General features: G+C 38.8%; 1 protein-coding gene across 3 annotated transcripts in view; it reads right to left on the bottom strand.

The window, feature by feature from the left end:
• Positions 1-20,362, bottom strand: part of ARHGAP19 (Rho GTPase activating protein 19) — a 63,916-nt gene that overhangs the window by 36,817 nt on the left and 6,737 nt on the right. The window contains exons 1-2 of one of the 3 annotated variants that reach the window (XM_077878140.1): positions 4,804-4,898; positions 368-633 (exon numbers count right to left, since the gene is read on the bottom strand). In XM_077878140.1, the coding sequence (XP_077734266.1) occupies positions 368-633; positions 4,804-4,832 (295 nt within the window). In that variant the 5' untranslated portion in view covers positions 4,833-4,898. Of the gene's footprint in view, positions 1-367; positions 634-4,803; positions 4,899-20,362 lie in introns of those variants that run through there. The other 2 variants (XM_077878138.1, XM_077878139.1) reach the window with 2 other exon arrangements.

Genomic DNA, 20,362 nt, shown 5'->3' with positions numbered 1-20,362 from the left:
TTATCAAAGCATTCTATGGAATGAAAACATTTGAGAACTGCAATAAAAAAATGTTCAAAAAAAAAAAATGTTCAAACTTTCTTTACTGTACCCTCCAGCTATGTCATAGGGCATGAAAATCAAGGTGTCCCTGATAACTACCTAAACTAAATCATGTCATCTCTCTCAGGAACTGATATACTCACTTCAATTTATCTACTTTTTAAATTTTTTTATTGCTAATTTAAGATTTTACTACTTATGAAAATGAGAAAAATGACCAAAAAAATACTGTACATAATAGCAACTCAGTGAATGTGCAAATGTTAGGAGATTAAGTCCAGGGAGCAGCTGAGACCTGTTCACCCTTCACAGACACATCCCCTACCCTTTCGCTTAAGAGACATTAGAGACCGGAAGAATCCAGATGCTGGGCCGGCCCCACCGGGCAATTTAAGGTCCACTTCCCCCATCAGCTGAGCCAACTCCGTTCCAGGTAAGTCAATGAGCCTTGTAATATTGCTGACCACCAACTCGGTGAACTCCTCAGGTTTCTCATGTCGGAGTTTCTCCACAAAAAAGTCAGGATTGAAGATAATGGGTTGCCCTCGAAGGGAGGAGTCATTGCAGATAACAAAATTACAGATGGCATCACTGAAAAAAATGAAACAGAAGACACTTTAGGAGGATCGTTTTTGCAAGTTTCTCCCGCTCTCTAAGCCATACAATAATTATTCACTCTTTCTGTGGATTAATCTATATATTGGTCTTTTGAAAAACCTAATCCTTAATCTAGTGACTGTACAAAAGAAGACAATTTAAGCTTGTTGCTATTTAGGTTATACTCATCTAGATACTTAGGAAGTTCATTTAATGAAAAGACCAAATAACCTCTAAATAAGACCAGACTCCCTGCTCAGTGTGGAGTCTACCTCTCCTCTCCCTCTGCCCCTCCCCACTGCTCATGCATGCTCGCATACACATGCTCTTTCTCTCTAATAAATAAAATCATTAAAAATAAATAAATTAATAAATATGACCCAATTTTTCCCCTTAATTCAGGCATATGCCATAAAAAGATATAGATTCTTACAGCCTTCCAAGTCTAACAGTATATTAAATTTGGTAGTCATATAGATCATATTTCCTTATTAAAACAGTCAAAGCCTGAATTATTACTGTTAAATACTTGTAAGACACTAGACCTACAGCTGTTCCCCCTAACACAACAATGGGTAATATCAAATTAAAGCCTTCTTGGGAATACAGCCAGTACTACACAGTATTTCCCATGTAGTGTCCCAACTGCTGACAGTACCACATTTAGGCCAGTCTCAAATGCCACAGAAACCACATGACAATAGTATGAACTTATATAACAGCTAAAACTACATCTAAACAGTGCAGTAGACCTTTTGAAGACATTTACTCTACCCATAAGGTTCTTTAGTTCCTGGGTCCCTACACAGAAAAAAAAAATTTTTAAGATTTTATTTATTTATTTTGCAGCAGGAGGAAGAGAGCACCAGTTGGAGGGGCGAGGGGGGACGAGCAGAGGGAGAGTAAGAAGCAGACCCTCCTTCCAACCAGGGAGCATACATAGGCATATTCTAGTATCAGCCGGTTTTAATTAAGCCAGCTGCCCTTGGATTCTGTTTCTCATAATTGAAAAGCCTTCACCATAATGGAAGGCATTTATAGTTATATAAAATAGATATTGGGGCATCTGGGTAGCTCAGTTGGTTAAGGGTCTTCCTTCAGCTCAGGATATGATCCCAGGGTCCTGGGATCCGGCCCCATGTCAGGCTTCCTGCTCAGCAAGAAGTCTGCTTCTCCCTCTCCTTCTGCCCTGCTTATGCTTTCTCTCTCTCTCAAATAAATAAATAATCTTTTTCAAAAACTGTTTAAAAATAATAAAATAAAGTAGAATAAATAGATATTGGGATCCCTGGGTGGCACAGCGGTTTGGCGCCTGCCTTTGGCCCAGGACGCGATCCTGGAGACCCGGGATCGAGTCCCATGTCAGGTTACCGGTGCATGGAGCCTGCTTCTCCCTCTGCCTATGTCTCTGCCTCTCTCTCTCTGTGTGTGTGACTATCATAAATAAATAAAAAAAATTAAAAAAATAGATATTAATTCCACCTTAACCAGGTCCAGAAATTGGTTTTATTTTAAAATCCTTCAACTCTTGATGCCTCTGTCCATCATTTAAGTCCAACCTTTGTTCAGACACATTCTTCTCTCTAGGACACTCTATCTTGCTCCTAATTTCACTTTTCTGTCATTGAATAATACTAAGCAGATATGTTCTGTTGGCCCCTGATCTTAGCTGGTTTTCTCCTACATTACTCAGGCTATATTCCTAGCAAAACTCCCTTGATTCTCAAGAAATATTTTCTTCCCTATTCATTGTTTTCCAGTGCCTAACTGCTATACTCCTTTGTACTTTTAACATGTTACATATAAGAATTATATTATTCCATCTCTGGTAGCAGATAAAACACCACTTGTTTGCATCCATTATCAATTATCTCTAATGGCTTGTTCTAATCCTTATTATATAAAACAGTCACCTATTATATAACCAATGAGTGGACAGAACACAAGCCAAAAAGGACAAGTCATCACATCTGTCAGGCAAAGTTGAAATTCACCTGACAGTACAAACATTCAAATAAATGAATGAATGAATAAATAAATAAATAAATAAATATCACAACTTAAAAGTCTTCCACAACATCATAGGTACCAAAACATTGTTCTAGGAAAAAATTACATTCTAAATATTAAATATCAGTAACCTAAATCTCCTTTGTCAGCACTACATGAAAAATTTTTAGTAATGGGGAACCCTGGGTGGCTCAGGGGTTTAATACCTGCCTTCGGCCCAGGGCCTGATCCTGGAATCCGAGGATCGAGTTCCACATCAGGCTCCCTGTATGGACCCTGCTTCTTTTTTTTTTTTTTTTTTTTTTTTAATTTTTATTTATTTATGATAGTCACACAGAAAGAGAGAGAGAGAGGCAGAGACATAGGCAGAGGGAGAAGCAGGCTCCATGCACCGGGAGCCCGACGTGGGATTCGATCCCGGGTCTCCATGATCGCACCCTGGGCCCAAGGCAAGCGCCAAACCGCTGCGCCACCCAGGGATCCCGGACCCTGCTTCTCCTTCTGCCTTGTGTCTCTGCCTCTCTCTCTCTCTCTCTCTCTCTCAGTGTCTCTCATGAATAAACAAAATCTTAAAAAAAAAAAAATTAATAATGGTATAATGAAAACAAAGCACGGGAAAGCTTCAAAGTTTGTCACTGCTTCCTTGAAAAATTATTACATAATTTTAACCAACAGTCCAAATCTTCAATTGGTGGCTACTAAATTCCTTTTCTCTGAAATGATAAGAATTCACATAAAAATTTTAAATTATGAATATGTATTCTCAAGCCAAAAAGTCATTAAAGAAAGACCTTAAACTGCTTATTGACTTGACCTTTTTACACACAAGGAAAGATTATTTTCCCTATAAAGGTGCCAATGATTATAAAGCAATTAAAATCAAAAGCAACTGTATCCTAAGCCATTGACAAAACCTCTTTTTTAGTGTCAGCTGATTTCAGTTAAGAAACATGAGTCAATATAAAACTACTGTTTATAATCACTGCCAATGAGAAATCACTACTCTGAGAGCCAAAAAAATCATGAAATGTGTTAGCACTGAAAAGAGTCTTATAATTTACTGAGTCTAAACTATCATTTTATGGGGCGCCTGGGTGGCTCAGTGGTTGAGCGTCTGCCTTTGGGTCAGGTTGTGATCCCGAGTTCTGGGATCAAGTCCCACATCGGGCTCTCTGTATGGAGGCTGCTTCTCCCTCTGCCTGTGTCTCTGCCTCTCTCTGTGTGTCTCTCATGAATAAATAAGTAAAATCTTTTTTAAAAAATAAACTATCATTTTATGGACTTCAAATCCCTTTTAATTCTGAAAAACAGATTTCAGATCAAATTAGTTCTAACACATAAATATACACGAATAGCATCCATTATATTCCTGAAGTAGAAACACATATAGACATATAACCTTCAGACCTTTATTTTATTAATATCTGGAGCAATATTCAGTTAAGATTCTAAAACTTCCATCACAGATGACCTTTCAGCACTAAACTGGATCAAATACAAAAATAGGAAAGGAGCTAGATGCACAAAGCAATAACTAATAGTTTCTCAATACAGTCCTTCCTAGCTAGCCATCACCCCCAAGCCTGCCCTCTCCTAAACAGGTAAAACAGGTAGAAGAATAAGTAAGTTCAAGGCTCCCCTATCTGTTCACAAATACCAGAAAAAGTTCCCCTGGAGTCCTAACCCACAGGTAACAAGCAATCTGTTTCTTTTCTCCTTCTGCCTTTCTCTTTCCTTCCTGTGATCATTCACTCTTGTTTTGCCCCTTGCCCCATTTGAATGTCTTTAACCCAGTGTTTTATTTCCCCTTCTTCACTTTTTCTGAGTGAAGGATCTAGTAAGCCAGGATGTAAGACAGAGAAATAGTTAAAAAAGAAGTAAAATGGAAGATGGGAGATGGAAAAGACAGATACACTGGGTTACATTTTTTAATTACCTCCATACCACACAGCCTGTTAATCCTGTTCCACAGAACATACAATATCACAACATAAAGCTGAGAATACCAAGGAACATGATTAAGAATTTAAGAGACTTCTAGGACAAAGAAAAGAACCCTACATTTAAGCAAGAACAACTTCCTACTCTATAGTATCTTATTTTAAAACAAAGTCTAAGTTTGCTTAAGTTCAAGAAAAAAAATTAATTTCTTACATAAGTGCTGAAAGCTTCTGATGAGGCATTGGTAAATCGAAGAGACAGGAAAAAAGCTTTCTCCTTGTTTGTTGTGACAAAGGAACCTCCTTGCCCTGCCCCATCACAGCCTACAGAAATTCCAGACATGTTAGAGGACACAAGGACACATTATGGGGCCTGAAAGGCAGTACTTATCAGAACGCTAGGCAGTTATCTGCAAGTAGGAACAAAACAGAAGTAAAAAACTGGACCGGTTCATTGTATTTGCCAACGCGTAGATGAAGCTCAATAGTAGTCTCCCATCATGCTAAAAGTTGTATTAGACAAAACAAACACATAATGTAAGAGAATAAGGACAAGTACTCTTACAGTATGGAAGGAAGGATTATCCCTACCTCACATCACATACAAAAGATACAATAAAGATCTAAATATTTTTGAAAAGACAAACTTTGGGCAGCCCCGGTGGCGCAGCGGTTTGGCGCTGCCTCCAGCCTGGGGTGTGATCCTGGAGACCTGGGATCCAGTCCCACATCAGGTTCCCTGCGTGGAGCCTGCTTCTCCCTCTGCCTGTGTCTCTGCCTCTCTCTCTGTGTCTATGAATAAATAAATAATAAAAATCTTAAAAAAAAAAAAAAAAAGAAAAGCCAAACTTTAAAAAGTTTAGACAAGAGCAAAGAATAAATGAGGCAGCGGAAATGTGTCTTAAGGCATAAAAAGCACAATCCACAAAGAAAAGATTGATACATTTAATTATATTAAAATTTTAAATGTGTGTAAAACAAATGACATTATGAACAAAGGTCTTTAAAAATGAAGTCAAATGCCTCTGGATGAAAAAAACAGGAGTGGGAGAAAAACTTCTCATTGTATGTTCTTTTGTATTTTCTGGATTATTTTTTTAAGATTTTATTTATTTATTCATGAGAGAGAAAGAGAGAGAGAGAGAGAGAGAGGAGACACAGGCAGAGGGAGAAACAGGCTCCCTGCAGGGAGCCCGATGTGGGCCTCGATCCCAGGACTCCAGGATCACACCCTGAGCCAAAGGCAGGCGCTAAACCACTGAACCACCCAGGATCCCCCTGTATTTTCTGGATTTTTTATTCATATGAACATACTACCCACTCATAATAAATAAATAGATTTAAAACATTAAAATAAAAAAGGCATAAACTGGGAAAAAATGTTATGCATATAAAAGGATTAGTATTCAGAGTTTATCAGTCTAAAATTTATAAGAAAAATACACTCAGGGATGCCTGGGTGGCTCAGCAGTTGAGCGTCTGCCTTCAGCTCAGGGCGTGTACCCAGAGTCCCAGGGGCCTGCTTCTCCCCCTGCCTGTGTCTCTGCCTCTCTCTGTGTGTGTCTCTCATGAATAAATAAATAAAATCTTAAAAAAAAAATACACTCAAAGAAAATTAGACAAAAGATATGATCAAATAATTCACAGAAGAGGGGCCCTAAGTGACTAACAAACATAAAAGGAATCTCAACTTTAAAAGTTACAAGGGAAAAAGATAAAATAAAATAAAAGTTACAAGGGTAGGGGGGCACTTGGGTGGCTCAGTGCCCGAGGCCAGGGATCAAGTCCCACCTACATCAGGCTCTCTGCAGGGAACCTGCTTCTCCTTCTGTCTATGTCTCTGCCTCTCTCTGTATGTCTCTCATGAATAAATAAATAAAATATTTTAAAAGATAAAAAAAAAATTAAAATAAAACTTACAAGGGTAGGGGTGCCTGGGTGGCTCAGATGGTTAAGCCTCTGACTCCTGATTTCGGCTCAGGTCATGATCTCAGGATTGTGAGATTGAGCCCGAGCCAGACCCTGTGCTGCGTGGTGAAGCCTGCTTAAGATTCTCTCTCTCTGGGGCACCTGGGTGGCTCAGTCTGTTAAGTATCTACCTTTGGCTTAGGTCATGATCCTGGGGCCTCTGGCTCCCTGCTCAGCAGGGAGTCTGCTTCTCTTCTCCCTCTGCCCCTCCTCGCTCACTCACATGAGTGCACACAATCTCTCAAAAAAAAAAAAAAAAAAACAAGGATTAGCAAATTGAAGGATAGTATCTTTCCCTGTCCATCATTTTGGCAAAAACTATCAGATTCAGGCAATATCTTTTTATTCCTAGTTTGCTAAGGGTTATTTATTTATTATCATGAGTCAGTGCTTAATTTTATCAATTTGTTGTGCATCTATTGAGGATATGATTTTTCTCCTTTATTTTGTTAATGTGGTGAATGACACTGATTAATGTTTTTTTTTTTGTTTTTTTTTTTTATGATAGTCACAGAGAGAGAGAGAGAGGCAGAGACACAGGCAGAGGGAGAAGCAGGCTCCATGCACCGGAACCCGACGTGGGATTGGATCCCGGGTCTCCAGGATTGCGCCCTGGGCCAAAGGCAGGCGCCAACCGCTGCGCCACCCAGGGATCCCGACACTGATTAATGTTAAACCAATCTTGCACTTCTAGAATACTGAATGTTGTTATATTATCATTTTTATATATTGCTGAATTTGGTTTACTAATAGTTTGGGTTTTTCCATATACATTCATAAGTGAGACTGTCATGGAATTGCTTTCTGAAAGTAGAGTTCCTGTGAAATCTTTTATAAGCCAAAATGGCATAAAGTGAAGAAGTAATTACCATTAACTTATATGGAAAATTTAGCATCCCCATACCCCAAAAATAACCCTTTTAGCCTTTTCTGATCCCTTAAGACCTATTTTGCTGGTGGATGCACAAAATAAATCAAGATAAAGCACAGATGCCCACACAGTTCAAATTACCGTAGCTTGCTGCTGAGATGCTGAGTATGCTGAGCATAGTTCTTGGGGAAGGGGCTTGGTGGAGCCACTCTCCTTGATCAGAGTCTGAGCTGCCTCTATAATGGCTCATTGGTAAACAAATGCTAAATGCTATTTTCACTTTTTGTCTTATTTCAAAAAGTGGAAATCCTCTTTGGATTTCTTTAGGTTAGTGAAACCAGATACAAATGTAGGTCCTTCCTAAAAGCAAAGTTGCCTAGGGGCACCTGGGTGTCTCAGTGGTTGAGCGTCTAGGATTGGCTCAGGTCCTAATCCCAGGGTCCTGGGACTGAGTGCTGCATCAGGCTCTCCTGGGGGAGCCTGCTTCTCACTCTACCTATGTCTCTGCCTCTCTCTGTGTGTCTCTCATGAATAAATAAATAAAATCTTTAAAAAAATAAAAAATAGAAGCAAAACGGCCTAACACAAATATTCAAAAAGCAGGGGATACATGTACAGTAGTGCGACCCCCCTTCCACAGTTTCACTTTCTGTGGTCCAGAAGCAGATAATCCCCCTCTTGACCTACCATCAGAAGGTCAACAGCAACCTAAAAACTATCAAAGATGCCTACATCATTCACCTCACTTCATCTGATGACACAGCCATTTTATCATCTCGCATGATCTTAAGTGTGAGTATAGCACAAAAAGTATTTTAAGAGGGATCCCTGGGTGGCGCAGCGGTTTGGCGCCTGCCTTTGGCCCAGGGCACAATCCTGGAGACCCAGGATCGAATCCCATATCAGGCTCCCAGTGCATGGAGCCTGCTTCTCCCTCTGCCTGTGTCTCTGCCTCTCTCTCTCTCCGTGACTATCATAAGTAAATAAATAAAAATTTAAAAAAAAAAAAAAAAGTATTTTAAGAGAAAGACCACATTCACCTAACTTTCATTATATTATTATTGTTCTATTTTATTATATATTGCTCTCCTTTATCTAGTTATCATTATTAATCTCTTAATGTGCCTAACTTATAAACTATATCATAGCTATGTATGTGTAGGAAAAAAGTATATATGGGCTTCAGTACTATCCACAGGTTCAGACATCCACAGAGGGGAGGAACATATCCCCCTACTATATTATCTTCATTAGGTTTTATATCAAGGTTGTGGGGCCTTATAAAATTAGTTGGGGAATATGTCTTATTTTTCTATTTTCTGAAAAATTTTAACATGAGATTGGTGTTACGTCTTCAAATGCTTGCTCAAGGGACACCTGGGTGGCTCAGTGACTGAGCATCTGCCTTTGGCTCAGGGTGTGATCCCAGGGTTCCGGGATTGAGTCCTGTATCTGGCTCCCTGTGGGGAGCCTGCTTCTCCCTCTGCCTATGTCTCTGCCTCTCTCTGTCTCTCTCATGAATAAATAAACAAAATATTTTTTAAATAAATAAATAAATGCTTGCTCAAGGAACACCTGGACAGCTAGTGGTTGAGGGTCTGCCTTTGGCTCCGGTCGTGATTCCAGAGTCCTGGGATCAAGTCCTACATCAGGCTCCCTGTGGGGAGCTTGTTTCTCCCTCTGCCTCTCTCTCTCTCTATCACTCATAAATAAATAAATAAAATATTTTTAAAAATGCTTGTTCAAATTGGCTGATGAAGCCATCTGAACCTAGAGTTCTCATTATGAGTTTTTTACATATATATTCAATTTATGTTATAGGACTATTCAAATTTTCTATTTCTGGGACGCCTGGGTGGCTCAGCAGTTGAACATCTGCCTTGGGCTCAGGTCGTGATCCCGGGGTCCAGGATTGAGTCCCACATTGGGCTCCCTGCATGGAGCTGCTTCTCCCCCTGCCTATGTCTCTGCCTCTCTCTCTCTCTGTATCTCTCATGAATAAATAAATAAAATCTTTTTTAATTTTTTGTCTATTTCTTCTTATATTAATTTTGGTAAGTTGGACATTTCTAGGAATTTGTGTATTTCATATAAATTTTCAAACTTAAAAAAATATTTTATTTATTCATGAGAGACAGAGAGAGAGAGACATAGGAAGAGGGATAAGCAGGCTCCCCATGGGGAGCCTGATGTGGGACTTGATCCCAAGTCTCCAGGATCACACCCTGAGCCAAAGGCAGGCACTCAAAGCTGAGCCACCCAGGCATCCCAAGAATTCCTATTAATTGGGATGCCTGGGTGGCTCAGTGGTTGAGCATCTGCCTTCGGCTCAGGGCGTGATCCCAGGATCCATGATAGAGTCCTACATTGGGCTCCTTGGGAGGAGCCTGCTCCCTCTGTCTGTGTCTCTGTCTCTGTGTGTGTGTCATGAATAAATAAATAAATGTTTTATTATTTTTTTAATAAATGTTTTAAAAAAAGAATTCCTACTAATCAATAAGAAAAAACAAACTACCCAAAGAAAAACAGGCATGAAATTTCAATAAAAATCTCATTAAAAAAGAGTAGCATAGGGGCACATGGGTAGTTCAGTCAGTTAAGCACCCAACTCTTGATTTTGGCTCAGGTCATGATCTCAGGGTCAGCACAGAGTCTGCTTGAGATTCTCTCTCTCCCTCTACCCTTCTTCCCTGAATCACACGCACATACACACTCTCACTTTCTCTCAAATAAATAAACAAAATCTTCAAAAACAAAGTAGCTAGATGGCTGATATATTCATAAAAGAAAAAACCTGCTCAATATCATTAGATATTGGGATGCCTGGGTGGTGCAGTCAGTTGAGCACCCAACTCTTGGGTTCAGCTTGGGAGGTGATTGCATGGTCACGGGATTGATCTCATGTCGGGCTCTGCACTCAGTGTGGAGTCTGCTTGAGATTTTCTTTCCTTCTCCCTCTGTCCCTCCCACTCATGCTCTCTCTCTCCCTCGAAAATAAATAAATCTTTTAAAAATATATATAGATATCAAGGAATTGCAAATTTTAAAACAATAACATACAATTATCCAACAGAAGGACTAAAATTTAAGAGAATGACAATACCAAGGTTTAGAGAAACGAATGGTTAACTCTTTTATACTGATAGTGGGGCTATAAATCGGTACAATCATTTTGAAAAACTGCTTGGTCTTATCTACTAAAGTTGAACAAAACTGTCCTATGACCCCATCAATTCTAAAACATGCTTAACATGTGCAGCCACAGTGCACCAAGAATTACAAACAAAAATCTTCACTGAAACATTAATTTCTAAACAGCCAAAACATCCAGCAGAATGATTTTTTAAATAGTGGCTATATAATGGTGTATTTTACAGCAACAAAAATGGACAAATCCAGTCATATGCACCATCATGGATGAATCATATATAATGATGAGCAAAAACGTCTCACACACGCTCACCCACCCACCCACCCACACACTACTTACTGAGTATGCAATGACATTTACATCAAATTTTAAGAATAGACAAAAGCATGTTCTTTAGCAATACTTGCTTAAGTGGTAAAATTGCAAAGAAAACGAAAGATATATTTACCATAAAATTCAGGATAATGGCTACTTTTGGGGGATAGTGATTAAGAGGAGGCAAGAGGGCATGAGGGGAATATCTAGGGTGCTAGCAATATTCTTGTAATAAATCATGGAGCTGCGGAAAAAGGGAGATTAATTTGAAGTAAATATGGCAAATGTTAAGGTTTATTAAGGCTGGGAAAATATTGATTATATTATTCTACATACTTGTATGTAGAATCAAGTCTTTCATGTAAATTTAAAAAAAAAAAACAAGTAGCTTTAACCTAAATCTTGTTACAACTTGATGAAAATATCATAGAAAATCAAAGTTAATAGTAAAGGTTAATTTCCTCATCATAAAAGTTTTTGCATAGATGACCAGAACCAGGAGAATTAGTAGTTAGGTATGTAGGTAGGCATAAAGAGAGAGCAAGGGCTTGTATTTAAATGCATATACTAGGCAACCATCCCAAAGAAGGTTAAGAGGCAAAGCTTATCAAAAAGGATAATTTGGGGGCACCTGGCTGGCTCAGTCAGTAGAGCATGCAACTCTTGATCTCAGGATCCTGAGTTTAAGCTCCAAGTTCAGTGTAGAACTCACATAGAAAGAAAGAAAAGAAAAAAAAAGAAAAAAAAAAGAAAGAAAGAAAAGGAAGAAAAGAAAGAAGAAAGGAAGGGAGGGAGGGAGGAAAGAAGGGAAGGAAGGAAAAGAAAAGAAAAGAAAAGAAAAGAAAAGAAAAGAAAAGAAAAGAAAAGAAAAGAAAAGAAAAGAAAAGAAAAGAAAAGAAAAGAAAGAAAAAAGAAAAGAAAAGAAAAAAAGAAAAGAAAAGAAAAGAGAGGAGGGGAGAGGGGAGAGGGGAGAGGGGAGAGGGGAGAGGGGAGAGGGGAGAGGGGAGAGGGGAGAGGGGAGAGGGGAGAGGGGAGAGGGGAGAAGGGAGAAGGGAAGGGAAGGGAAGGGAAGGGAAGGGAAGGGAAGAGAATAGGATAATTTGTATAACCTACTTATCATCTGCTATGATTACTCTTACCACTAGATGGAACTCTACATGTAAGGTGATCTGCTTAGTGAAAGGACTACAAACAGAATCCACAGCTGAAAAATCAATTATAGAATAATGAAATGCAAGTGCTTTTGAGGCATATTGAACCCATGAATCTGCAAAATTCAAGGCAGTGAGGGGAAAAAAACGTATCCTGCAGATGTATTTTTTGGCTGACTGCTACCAAAACTGCATACCCACAAAACTAAATGTTTCCTCCCTAGTGAATTGCTTAACTTGATTTGTTCTCCAAGAACCACAACCTTGGCAACATCTATCAAAATACGAGCTATATTTAATGTTGTCTAAATCTGACTTACCACCCTAAGAGAAGTATGCACTCTCTTACTACTTTTTCAACCCACTGGCTCTGAAACATGGCTTTCCTTGTGTCACTTTCTGGGAGAGCTGTTAGACAGGAATACATATAAATATTAAACAAGAAGCTATTATTTTTTCTTTTCCTATATATCAAAGTTAAACTGGTGTACTGGTGTCATGAAAGTTTATATATAGAGAAAGGATAAAACAGGTCCCATGTGCCCAAGCTGGCAGGATTTTTAAACAGAAACCGTTCAAAGTTGGTAAGTAGTACCACAAGATTTCAAGGAATTATATTCAATTTCTTAGACAAAAATTTTGAAACCTTTACATTCTAAGGTCTGCCCTTAGAGTAGCTGTCCAAAGTTTTTAAATTAGAACCTCTTCCCTCGTGGATCCCTGGGTGGCTCTGCGGTTTGGCTCCTGCCTTCTTGGCACCTGCCTTCCGCCCAGGGTGTGATCCTGGAGTCCCAGGATCGAGTCCCGAATCGGGCTCCCAGCATGGAGTCTGCTTCTCCCTCTGCCTGTCTCTGCCTGCCTCTCTCTCTGTGTGTGTCTGGAATGAATGAATGAATGAGTAAATAAAATATTTTTTAAAAAGAACCTCTTCCCTCTAATTAAGACTCCAAAAGTCTCCAAAAGTGTATTTGATGCCTATATGTGATTCCAAACTAATTTCGAAGTACTAGAGAAACTTAATCTGAATTAAACTATTTAGAAATTAAAGAACTCCTGATCTTCCTCACCTCAACATTTTTTGGAAACCTGACTTAAGATTTTGCCCTATGGAATGACACACAATGTTCTCACTCAAGAAAATAATTACTCTTCCTTGAAGTATCAATAATACATAGGGTAGCCTGGGTGGCTCAGCGCTTTAGCGCCGCCTTCAGCCCAGGGCCTGATCCTGGAGACCGGGGATTGAGTCCCACGTCGGGCTCCCTGCATGGAGCCTGCTTCTCCCTCTGCCTGTGTCTCTGCCTCTCTCTCCTCTGTGTCTCTCATGAATAAATAAAATCTTTAAAAATAAATTAAAAAAAAATAAAAAATATATATATATTAGCCTGTGAAGCAGCACTATTTTAAAGAGATCTTTGGGTAACTGCTAAAAATCCTCTGAAATTGGAAGCAATTATGAGATTTTTTTCACTGTAGTTAGTCTTAAGCAACCCCCACTTTGGGGAAACACAATATACTTTCCCATTCAGTCTGAATGACACCAACTGTTGAGATGATATAATGTTGAAAAGATAGCATTCTAATATATGAGACTTTATGGTGCATCAAGTATATAATATTTTAAAAATTTCGGGGTGGCTCAGCGGTTTAGCACCACCTTCAGCCAAGGGCCTGATCCTGGAGACCAGGGATCAAGTCCCACGTCAGGCTCCCTGCATGGAGCCTGCTTCTCCCTCTGCCTGTGTCTCTGCCTCTCTCTCTCTCTCTCTCTCTCTGTGTGTGTCTCTCATGAATAAATAAAAATCTTTAAAAAAAAAAAAAAAGAAAGAAAGAAAGAAAATTTTGAAGTATCTGAAAAAATACTTTTTAAAAATTTAAATATTCTAATGTCTTTTCAAAACTTTTATTTCTCAACACCTAAAAAGAATCTATTGTATCAGTTAAAATATTTATGCTTTAATAAAATTTAGGCTTTATCCTCTGTACAATCTTAATATAATGATGTAATGATGTAAGTATATGTTTCACATCAGTGGACTTCGATTGAGAGAGCTTGGTCACAATGACAGCTCCCACAAAAATGACCTTACCCAAAGAAAAAAAATAAAGTAGGCCTTGGTACCTCAGTGAAGAAACTATTATTGCAACCAATGGAAGGATTGTAAAAATTTGATGCAAAAATTTGTTAAAATGATAGATGGACTTACGTATACAAAAACTGGCCATACTTCAAAGCACAGCTTATAGTGCATGTAGTGCTTTCCAATTAAAGTCTAAAGGAGGGGATCCCTGGGTGGCTCAGCAGTCTAGCGCCTGCCTTTGGCCCAGGGCACGATCCTGGAGACCCGGGATTGAGTCCCACATCAGGCTCCTGGCATGGAGCCTGCTTCTCCCTCTGCCTGTGTCTCTGCCTCTCTCTCTCTCTCTCTCTCTCTCTCTCTCTCTGTCTACGATGAATAAATAAAATCTTTAAAAAAATAAAGTCTAAAGGAAAGTATCTGATGATAATATCAAGTATAATATTACTAAATTGTATCACTGTGTACTCTCTCAGTTTCTGATCTTCCCCTAATTCTTAAGTTTCCTGTTATTTGGTGAGTTATTCTTCAGTTTCATTGTTATTACTTACATGGTTTAATTTTGCAATTATATTCAGCATGAAAATAAAACAAATGAAGAACTTTTTAATTATATTATCTTAGTACCTTTAGGTTAATTGCTAAATTAATGAGTTTCTCCCCTCTCAAAGGTATAATTAAAATACATTTAGCAAACATAGCTCTCATTATTGTGACATACAATTAAAAATTTAATATGTACAACTATGTGATTTCTATACTCATGAATTTTTTTATATTGATAGAATCCAACTAAAATGACCTTATCTCTAATCAGATGACCTATTATCTTAAAGCTGTCAAATAATGTTTTACTTCTTTATTATAACACATCGTAGAAACTTGGACAAAGATCAACAACCAAGCCATTTTAATTTTCTAGGGGAAAAAATAAGAAGAACAAAAAAAGAAAATTGAAATCATACAATCAGGAATATGTCTGAAGTGGATATAGCTTTATGTGACATCTTGGATCTTTTCTGTTTAATTGGGGGAGGTTTATTTGTTATAGACTGGCTCAGATTATTATTGTAGTTTTTTTAAAGATTGATTGATTGATTGATTGATTGATTAAAAGAGAGAGAGCATGAGCAGGGGGAGGGTAAAGAATCTCAAGCAGACTCCCCACTGCCTGGGGAGCCTGACATGGGGCTCAATCTCACAACCCCTGAGCCAAAATCAAGGGTTAGACCATCAACCAACTGAGCCACCCAGGAGCCCCAATTACTGGGTTTCCATAATCTTACTGAGTCTCAAGAAATTAGTTTGATACTATGTAATACACTCTGGTCAGGAAGCAAGAGAAATAAAACCCAAACTTGATTAAATTTATGTGAAACTGATCTATGTTGCCTTTAAAGGAAACATTTCATTTCCATACTTGTGTATACAAGCAATATTTTAGTTATGTATTAATTTTTCAAAAGCCAAAGGATTAATAGTTCAGCACAACTAAATTCAGCAGGCAAGTGACTGAATTTTTCTGTGGTTCTATTTCTTTCTTGGAGTAACCAAAAACTGTGTCTAGCTTTCAGGTAATAATTCATCTTGACAAATAACCTGTATTTAATCTGGCAACTGATACTGTTATTTATTATGTTTTCATCCAATTATCTTAAAGCTATGGCTTTGTATAGTGTTATAATTATCCTAAAAGCTATGCTTTATATAGTGTTAGTTATGAATTGACACTAATACATTTCCCAATATAAAAATTCTATCATTAACCCACTTCATACTTGAATAATTACTTATGATAGATCATAAAACTTGTGAGCATCTGACAAAATTGTTTTCCCCTCACTTACATCATTGTAGTCTTATACTTAATTACAGAAAAGAATGATAGTTTTCCTACAAGATGTTAAGTAATAGCTAAAGACCACAGCACAAAAGATAAAAAAAATCATTAACTGCCAAATCCATGGTAGAGACAATAAACGATGTACAAATTCAGGAGGAGAAGAGAAACTTTCACCCTTATACAAGAGTTGAGATTTGAGGTAGGTCTTAAAGATGAACAGGGTTTGTTTAGTGGAAAAAATAAATAATACTTAAATAAGGGGCCTTTTTGTTTGATTTTTTTGTTTGGTTGGTTTTTTAAGAAAGATAAAACGTGTTCTCCACATATTAGTGGCAAGCCCTTTTCAAAACATAATCTTAAATAAAGGAGGGTGTACAGAGAGGTTACTAAGATAGTATAGTGGACATGTTATTTTTGCATACCCAACATCTATCTTCCCTTTCCTCTGGTAACAGCACCCCTATTTTCCTTTGGGCAATAACCTCGTCCCATCTTTCAGTATATGTGTTTTGGTGGGTTGAACCTACTCCCTGGTAGCAAGTGTGAGCACAGGCTTACCTAATCGAAACATTCTGTATTCCTCATTGATTGAGGCAAAGGCCCACAAAGTCAAATCAGGGGGAAAAAAAGACCCAATTCCAAGACTCTCGCTGGATACTAAGATTGCTAAACCTGTGGAATGCCACTAATGGTGGTCCATTACTGCCATCTTTAGTGAAGAACTTGCATTTTCCAAAAGCAAATACAGAGAAAATCAGATCTAAGAAAGCAAGCAGATGCCTACTGACATTAAGATTTGAGAATTTAAATACAGATTAAGCCATTCCTGATCTACCCTTAGGATGTTTCAGTTTCTTGAGCCAATCAATATCATCTCTTTGCTTAAGCTAGCTTAAATTTCTGTCACATAGGGACACCTGGGTGGCTCAGTGATTGAACATCTGCCTTTGACTCAGGGTGTGATCCCGGGGTCCCAGGATTGAGTCCCACATTGGACTCCCTGCAGGGAGCCTGTGTCTCTGCCTTTCTCTGTGTCTCTCATGAATAAATAAATAAAATCTTAAAGTTTATATATAAATATACATATACAAATATTTAAAATGTCCCACTATATAAATAAGTCCCAGTCCCTTTTTTTTTTTTTTTTTTTTATTTATGATAGTCATACAGAGAGAGAGAGAGAGAGGTAGAGACATAGGCAGAGGGAGAAGCAGGCTCCATGCATCGGGAGCCCGACGTGGGATTCGATCCCAGGTCTCCAGGATCGCGCCCTGGGCCAAAGGCAGGCGCCAAACCGCTGCGCCACCCAGGGATCCCAGTCCCAGTCCCTTTTAGTCATTTTGATTATTCTACTTCCTTACCTCCTACTTAGGAAATCTCTATTCTCCAAGATCACTTCTTGCTGGGCTCATTATCACCACTGCCTCCAAAGCCTACCCCTGTGGCTGTGGCTGGCAGCCTCTACTCAAAAGTCACCTCCTCTTCTCCATATTCTCCTTTTTAAATTTTGTCTTATCTCTTACGGTTCTCTTTTCTGTACCAATTTCCCAATGCTTCTCAGTTTTTCACAAACCCATCTTGGTTTTCCTTACAGATGTGAACTTTTGTTCAGCCAAATACACCAATCACAGCACACAGCATGTAACTTTTGGTTCTTCAGCTCAATTCATTTCAGCAATTTTCATTGTTCCACATTATTCAAAGGTTCTTTTAAAAAATAGCAAAACTCTGGGGGTGCCTAGGTGGCTCATCAGTTAAGCATCTGCCTTCGTCTCAGGTTACGATCCTAGGGTCCTGGGCCCCCTGCTCAATGAGGAATCAGTTTCTCTCTCTCCCTTTGTCCCTCCCTGCTCAGGCCCTCTCTCTCAAATAAATAAGTAAAATCTTTTTTAAAAAGTAGCAAAATTTTCTAGCATAATGCTGTGTTATGCCAAATAACTGATGTTGATGTTAAATGTAAATTCAGGATAAAAGAGTATTACTCTAGTAATTATAACTAAAAACTACACTTGTTCAAAAGATCCAGGTGCAGGGCGCCTGGGTGGCTCAGTTGGTTGGGCATCTGCCTTCATCTCAGGGCATGGTACAGGAGTCCCTGATCCACTCCAGTTGGGCTCCCTGCTCAGCAGGGAGTCTGCTTCTTCCACTCCCTCTGCCCCCCTCCTGGCTTGTGCTCTCTCTCACTCTCTGTCTCTCAAGTAAATAAAGAAGATCTTTTAAAAATATATTTTTTTAATAAAGATTCAGGTGCAATACTGTACATTAGACCTTGGAAGAAATGCATTAACTCTTTTAAAATTATATATATTTCAAGATCATTACAAACCACCAATTTCCAAAACTTCATATAACTACCTACCAGAAGCTCTAGGTAAAAAGATAGAGAAATTAAAAGTAGCTTGCTCAAAAACACACACGGCTTTAATTGAGAGAAAAGTATCAATAAACACCCCCTCCGAGATATTTAAAAGTTTGAAACTGACAAGATCAATAAGATATTACTAATACTTTAAACACCAGCATGCCTCAAAAAATAAAATTCAGACAAACGATAGTTATTAGGTTAAATACAACTTGTTCCAGATTCTTTAATCCAGGAAACAGTTATTCTATTTGGAAAGCATATAGACTTTTACAAGCCTACACGCAAATAAGTCTATCAATACAAATTTAACCACCAATCACTTTCTTGTCCTCTCTGACTTGTTTCGGTCTCTCTTCATTCATTCAGATCCTACACACTATCTCATACTCACTCCTCTAGAAAAGTCTTAGGAAGTGCTGCAGCAAGGGAAGCACAGAACTGGAGGGAGATGACTCTCCACATATGCCAGTTACAGATTTAATGCCCCTTACCCATCTTTGGCCACTCTGCAAAAATGGAGCTGGAGCCTTTATATTTCCTTCAGCTAGCACAATATTGAGCATTATTAATAAAGAACATTGGAGAGACACTGCAGGAAGAAGACACTTCCCTTTCTAGTTCCAGGGCACTCCGCTAGGTAAGCTCCTAAATATGCACAACTTCTCCAGCTCCCAGCTCTCACAGCAAGGGCAGCTTCTCCAGTGATAGCTTCCTGCTCCTGCAATCCTCAGCACTCAGCAGCATCCATAAACCAGTAGCTTCCCTCCAAGACACCTCCCTATGAACAGCTTTCCCCAGTACCCTAAAGGGTGGATTTCTTTCTTTTTTTTTTTTTTTTTTTTTTTTTTTTAGATTTTTATTTATTTATTCATTAGAGACACAGAGAGTCAGAGACATAGGCAGAGGGAGAAGCAGGCTCCCTGTGTGGAGCCTGGTGTGGGACTTGATCCCAGGTCTCCAGGATCATGCCTTGAGCTAAAGGCAGACACTCAACCACTGAGTCACCTAGGCGTCCCCTAAAGAGTGGATGAAGTTCTATGAGGCGAATTTCCAACAAACTCTTTTCTGCCATTCTATGTGAGCCACAGCCAAGCCTTAAACAAGGTCTGGACCTCTTCCTGGTACATTCTACTCAGCCCTAAAAATTATACTGGATTCTTTTTTTGTTTGTTTAATCAAGGTATAATTGACAAATAAAACTGCAAGATATTTAAAATGTACAACAGGATGAGTTTGATATATATAAGCTGTTTCTGATATTTACTATATAATATAATATAATATAATCTTTAGAAATCTCTTTTAGGGGATCCCTGGGTGGCGCAGCGGTTTAGCACCTGCCTTCAGCCCAGGGCCCGATCCTGGAGACCCAGGATTGAATCCCACATCGGGCTCCCGGTGCATGGAGCCTGCTTCTCCCTCTGCCTATGTCTCTGCCTCTCTCTCTCTCTCTCTCTCTCTCTGTGTGTGTGTGACTATCATAAATAAATAAAAATTTAAAAAAAAAAATCTCTTTTAGTTCTTACTAGCTAATCCCTGTTACCCTAATTCCATTATAGTTAATAATTCTTTATTTTTTAATAATTCTTTATTTTAAACATCCTTTAGGGATGCCTGGGTGGCTCAGCAGTTGAGCTTCTGCCCTTGGTTCAGGGCGTAGTCCCGGGGTCCCGGGATCGAGTTCCACATCGGGCTCCCTGCATGGAGCCTGCTTCTCCCTCTGCCTGTGTCTCTGCCTCTCTCTCTCTCTCTCTCTCTCATGAATGAATAAATAAAATCTTTAAAAAAAAATCCTTTGTTCAAATTACTATATTAGTTTCTGTGTCTTAATTGAACTCTGACTGATACATCAAGTAACACTAGAAAACCATCAGCACAAAATAGATGGGCACTGGCATTTCTAGAAATAACCATCCTAAAAGATGGCTAATAAAAAATGTAGTTAAGGGGGTTCAGGGGAGCCTGGGTGGGTCAGTCAGTTAAGTGTCTGCCTTCGGCTCAGGTCATGATCCCAGGGTCCTGGGATAGAGC

This window comes from Canis aureus, chromosome 29 (genome assembly GCF_053574225.1).
Source record: "Canis aureus isolate CA01 chromosome 29, VMU_Caureus_v.1.0, whole genome shotgun sequence".
NCBI classification, from domain to species: domain Eukaryota; kingdom Metazoa; phylum Chordata; class Mammalia; order Carnivora; family Canidae; genus Canis; species Canis aureus.
Note: the sequence above shows the minus strand (reverse complement) of the source record. Positions and strands in the feature narration are given on the sequence as shown.